The sequence below is a fragment of the Phaseolus vulgaris genome, chromosome 9, assembly GCF_000499845.2.
Source record: "Phaseolus vulgaris cultivar G19833 chromosome 9, P. vulgaris v2.0, whole genome shotgun sequence".
NCBI classification, from domain to species: domain Eukaryota; kingdom Viridiplantae; phylum Streptophyta; class Magnoliopsida; order Fabales; family Fabaceae; genus Phaseolus; species Phaseolus vulgaris.
The window spans coordinates 6,803,332-6,809,522 of record NC_023751.2 but is presented as its reverse complement, the minus strand read 5'-3'; the positions used below and the strand labels follow the sequence as shown (position 1 = coordinate 6,809,522).

The window sequence follows — 6,191 nt, the reverse complement described above, 5'->3', positions numbered from 1 at the left end:
ATGTAAGGATAAAGCCATCAAATTTAAAATTACAGTTCACATTATCTCATGTCTAAAGATATTTTCTTTGTACATAAAATATATAACTTCATTCTTTTACAATATTGTCATTGTTGTCTTCATTGCCCTCAAGCTGAAAAAAAAAATACAATATATATTATAAATTTTGATAAAAGATATCAAGGTATATACTTGTTGATAATTTTAAAACAACTACTGTGGAATTTATCTTACGAAAATCATATTACGATGCAACCAATTAAGTAATCTACTTATTGGGCCTTCAAACAAAATATAAAATTTAAATCAAAAGCAATAACAGGGTGAAAAAGGAGAAATACGCAATTAATTAATCATAGAACATAAGCAATAACCAATTAATCAAAATAAGCAAGAGCAACAAAAAAACATAGTAGACAAGATTTCCAACAATATTTTTTTTGGAAACTGTTATATGATCATCAACATTTTTCTCAGTTAAATTTCCAGATTCATGGTAAATTAGTTGAAGCATGGTAGCTAGGCTCTGCAGACTCAAAAAGAAAGCTTGGAGCCTCTCAATCATCTTCCTTGACAAAAATTCGATAAACAAGAACAAGAGTAAGTTGATCAGAGAAAATGCATCGACAAAGAAGAATCAAGTTCCCATTCTTTTAAGCCTCTACAAACTTTGTTTCTTCCTCAAATGAAAAAAAGTAATATGTACACATTTAGTTCAATATTAAAAAAAAACAATTATGATCCATAATAACATAAGAACAATTAACCAAATGTTCATGAATGGAAGCCCCAAATTTATCCGAAATCCCTTCATTCATCTAAGATCAATCAAACATAATTCATTTTCATATGAATTTTAGAGGTCAAGGGAAGTAGAAAAATGTGGTGTCAACTAGGAGTATTGGTAGTAGAAAATATGCCTAATCTATTTGAAGTTTTTATTTTGAAAAATTATTAGATTAATAAAAAATAAGAAGAGGAACACCTATATCAGAAAAAATTAAAGTGAAACAAGATTTATTCTAAAGTACAATAATAGAAAATTTGAAATTTGACATTAACTCAATTAAAAAATGGCAACTAGCTTGCGACTTATTTTTGAAATGCATTGCTCATTGTTATACCTTTAATGAATTAATGGATATAAGTAATGTAATTTCTCACTTCTCATAAATTGAAGGAAAGTTTAGTTAGGTGTCTTTTGTTCCTTGGTACTAAAATCAGATTTTTTTTCCTTGGTAATAAAATAAGATCTTTAGTCCTATTATTGCATAGCTATGGCACTTTAACTTAATTGTCACAAAATTTTATATATGAGATTTAGTCAAATTAATTAATTATCTATCAAATGTTGTCTTTAAAACTTGAATAGGCAACATTTTTTAAGAAGTCCCTTTAAGTTGGTTCTAAGTGACCACTAGTTTTTTTTTGTTTTTTTTTATTACTTAGATAAAGACTAGTTGGTTTTTCACTGTAAAAAAATTAATTTCATGATCCTCACCCTAAAATTTGGTTGCTTATGTTAATTCAACTTTTTCCTCTCTTCCTTTTTCATGGGACAAAATAAAACAAAAGAAAAGTACACATATACCTCACCTTACACTACAAGAAAATCATGAAATAGAAACCAATTTGTAGAAACTAAATAGTAACTAAATTAGCGACCATTTTAGAAACTAAAAAGAAATTTGGTTTCTAAATTAGTTTCTATTATTTTATATTATTGTTAAATAATTTTTAAATTGGTATCTAATTAGCAACAAAGGTTTTTGCTACCAAATTTAGAAACTAAATAATTGGTAGTTAAAACCTTAGTTACTAATTAAATATCAATTTAGAAACTATTTAACAATAATAGAAATTAATTTAGAAATCAACTTTTTTTTAAGTTTCTAAAATGGTCTCTATTTTAGTTTATATTGTAACTAATTATTTTGATCTCTAAGATATGATGAGATTAAGAATCTCATGTGCCACATCCTCCACCATCTTCCACATTAAATGGATTTGTACAAATTTTTAAGTTAACAAGTATAAAGTAATTTCATTGAGTAAATATTGTAGTTTGAGATATTAAATATGTTTAGAATTTAAATTTTAATTCACTCACGACTAGTATACATTTTAGGACCCCAAACATATTAAATTCAAAAGAATTAGAAAATAAGGATCTTTTGAGTTACCAAACAATGTCACAAGCACCTCTATCCAGAAGATAAAATAACAAGGACAAACTTTACATTATTCATCCCTCAAATAAAAATTAATGAACATCAATCTTTTAAAAATAATTCAATAAAAAACAATGCATACATTTATTAAAAAAAAATCCACCACTTTAAGAATTTCTGCTTAAAGTATTCCAGAAATTACCACCAATGTAATACCACAAACCCCAAACACTACACCATTCAACCACATAAAATCATAACAAAGAGAAACCACCACCAACCACACACACCGCAAATAGAAGACAGAGTCTTTAATAACCACGACAACAACGAATGGAAAACCAAAGTCACACGGCAGAAAAACCAAAGCCACATCGCAGAGATATCAAAACCACATAGCAGACACATGGGAGAAAAAATCAACTTCCACTGCACAAGAAAAATTAGCAATTGCAGAAAAACTGAAAAAGAAAAAAAAAACTAAAATGAAAACAGCAAACAAAAATTTAAAAGATATTCAAAAACATTTAGCAAATTAAGTAGGTCCGCAATCAATTAAAATATTTATAATATTTTTTGACACTTTTTCTTTTTGTCAAAAATAAATAAATAAAATTAAAAGAGACATTTCAGTTGTCTCACCCTTATACAATTATACAATTGTCAAAACCACACCTCCTAACTTACAATTCAAAAGCATCACAAACCAGCAAAAAAAAAAACTAAGTTTCAGAAGAACACTATTTTGCATTGCAGATTATGCAGCAAAATCTGCATAGTTTACAGCACCCATAACCCTTACAATTCCTTATAATCTAGAATAATAAGTGTGGATTGCCTGCAGAAGAGAATATATATTTCTTGCCCTCCATCTGCAATAACCTCATAACCAAAGTTTGGTAGAGTTAGGCATCAAAACCAGAAAGTGCCTTCCATTCTTGCATAGAACAGCCTGCACATGGGAATAATTCTGCAGCAATACAAGTATAAGATTGTGCCTTTGTTCTTCCAGTATTTCCTTCACAATTATTATCAACAACTGCTGTCCTTCTATGCCTCGTAACCTGCACACAAATACCTTTCCTCCCAAGGGGACACATGGATGGTTGTATATTGGCCATCTCCGCAAGGGTTGTCCAAATATAGGGACCCTAAGTATTTAGAAGTTATAGACATAAAAGTGGGGCCATGACTAACGTATTGGAGTTGGGTAAAAAAGAAATGAAAAGATTAGGGTTGACGATGAAAACACCTGGATGATCTACGCAGGTGTGGGAACTAGCTAGTGTCGTTTAGTTTGACATTGTTGAGAGACTATTTGAGTGGTTTTGGGCAACTTATCTAACTTGATGTTGCAGGAAACGTGGAATGTGATTGTTCTGCTTCTCAACAGCCCCATTTTCATTCGTGCTCGAGAGTTAATGGCTAAGGAGTATGCGAGAGGCACTTTTGTTTTGGTATTCTTCAGCGCCTTGTTAGCGAGACCAGTTGTTGATCCTTTTAAAGTAACCCCGAACGATGTGGTATCACGAGGATCTTGACTCAAGGATGGGTAGTCTCCATTAGCAATCTCTTTTCCATTTTGAGAGAGCGTAACATGGCTATTACTTTTATAAGAAATGCCCACACCTGAATTGGAGTTGTAGACCTTTAAAGTGATGTCGTATTTGGGTTTGGTCTCTGCGACGTTAAAGCGTTCTACGGAAAACTTAGGGTCCTTTGGCGAGAAGAACATGGAAAAAAGGCCACCTAAAAGGCCTCCGAGAAGAATGAGAAGGAAGAAGAAGACAATGGATAATAGTATGCAACACAAGCAACAACGTGACGTTTTGGCCTTCTTAGGAGGAGAGTTTTTATGCAGCTCTGCCAGGTGAGCATTCTCGGGGTTTGGGAAACGGTACACTTGATCCTTGGGGACTCGGACAACGAAGGTGCTGGGATCGGTGTCTGATGATTGGAGTCTGGTAGTCTCATCATTTTTGTGGCGACGCAATTCTTGTGAAAACGACGGCGAAGGCGACAACCGCTCCTCCATGAGAATATGAGGAGCGGTGGGAAGGACAAGGAAAGCGAATTGCAGGAACTGGGAAGGTTGTTAGAATGTTTGTTAGAGAAGTGGGTGCTTTGCACGGGGACGTCAAACTCAACTTAGTCTATGCCCCATGCATCAGAGGGGATAACGTTCGATTAGGAGGTAAATTAGGTTCTCATTTCTACTTTTAACGCCTCAACTTTCTCTCTCTTCAACCTACCTATATCCATGCATAAACAATTACATCTTTTTAGCTTTTTTTTTCTACTTTAGTCAATCCTTTCAAAAATAACAAGAAAAAAATACTATAATTAGGTCATGCTCAGTATCACAACAGAAATAAAAATTCCAATACTGTCCTAAACACTAAATTGAGTTTTGTCAAATTAAGTCCAACTTACATACGAAGGTCCGAGACTCTCTTCACACCGAACACAAAGTTTACTGCAAAATAAAGAATTTTGATTTCTGCACCCAATAAATGTGATAAATTTGAACATGCATTTTATTATTTATGTAAAATGACAAAATATTTTTTCATTTTTAAATATGAGAGGGTGCAGGCCTATATTTATTTTGGATTTATTATTCCAGAAATATATTTCTGGATTTGGGTTTCAGAATACTTCTCTAAATTAAGCTTTTCCGGATAGTATTTTTAAAATATGTTTCTCAAATTTTGTTTACTATAATTTTAGATTTTCTTTTCCATAATTTTTTTTCAGAATGTATTATTTTTATTTTGGAATATATTTTCTTTACTGGGTCTATTTTTCATTTTCGGATTTCCAATTCTAGAATGAAGGATAATTCTGGAATTTCATAACTTAATTAGATGCAGATTAGAATTGATTGGGTTGCAGGAAGCCCAATAGTTGAGTCAGCCGAACAAAGCCCAAGCCTAAGTATCTGTATGTGGATCTGTCTATTAAGTAATTAGTATGAACCCAACATAATTTTTATTTACAACATTTTATTTCATGATAGCATTACATATATTATATAATATTATATAGTGGTGTTTGGTAGAATGTGCTCAAATCCCTAAAACGGAGTAGGACGAGAATGAAATATAGTGACGTAGGAAAAATAAATTGAATTATAACAAGATTTATTGAACTGGAAATATGCTTTGTTAGAATCAAATTAAACTGTTCAATGGTATATCTAAATAATTCTGACCTGGTTTTAGAATTTTTGAACTGTTTTAAACTATTTAAAACTGAATTATCCTATAAACTATATTTATTTCCTTTGAGTTATTTTACGTGCATCTGCATCAGGTTAATATACATTTGTTTAAACGTTACACTTTCTAAGCAAGTACATAAAACACGTCATAATCTGCGTTTCACTAACGAATTTAGAATTATAATTCTCTTTTATGGTAGTTGAATAAATAATTATTTGACAATAATTTATTTTCTGAAAAATATTTAAATAAACTATTTAAAAACATTTATTTTGGTTTACACAAACAAAAAGTATTCTCTTAACTCATAAGTCATGAAGCAACATGTCTCAATTTTTTGACAGGTATCATTTTGTTGACTACCAATATTTTCTCTCTCGAACATTTTCCATACCATAATTAACACACATAAAATCATTATTATTTTTTAAATTACACTATTTGTAAAGTTCTGATTATAATAATTTAATTAGTGTAATTTGTGTGACGGTTAACTATTTTATTCTTAAATTAAATTATAAACGACACTTTTAGTTAGTGCACTAAACTATTAAAACGAACAATTTTTTTTAACTGGTCTATTTATTGTTTAGTTTAATTTTTATATAAAATGGATAAATATTTTGTGGATTAATTTAGTCCACTTCAATACCATTTTAGTGTACTTCAAATTATTTTGTCCTCCCCTATTTGCAGTAGTAGGGGTAAATTTATTCAAAAAATTTACATTGCTGATAAAAAAAATAATTCAAAAATAGGTAAATGTTTTTATTTTGTTTAAATATAATGAATATAT

The 6,191-nt window shown here is 30.4% G+C and overlaps 1 protein-coding gene across 1 annotated transcript; it reads right to left on the bottom strand.

The window, feature by feature from the left end:
• Positions 1-2,927: 2,927 nt before the first annotated feature.
• Positions 2,928-4,324, bottom strand: LOC137821667 (NDR1/HIN1-like protein 13). The gene has a single exon (XM_068626375.1). It carries the CDS (start codon positions 4,204-4,206, stop codon positions 3,454-3,456), a length of 753 nt encoding a protein of 250 aa, XP_068482476.1. The 5' UTR covers positions 4,207-4,324; the 3' UTR covers positions 2,928-3,453.
• Between the last annotated feature and the right edge of the window lie 1,867 nt (positions 4,325-6,191).

Bases quoted from the DNA above. Each gene is read 5' to 3' on its own strand.
- LOC137821667 (XM_068626375.1), bottom strand. From the start codon at position 4,206: ATGGAGGAGCGGTTGTCGCCTTCGCCGTCGTTTTCACAAGAATTGCGT.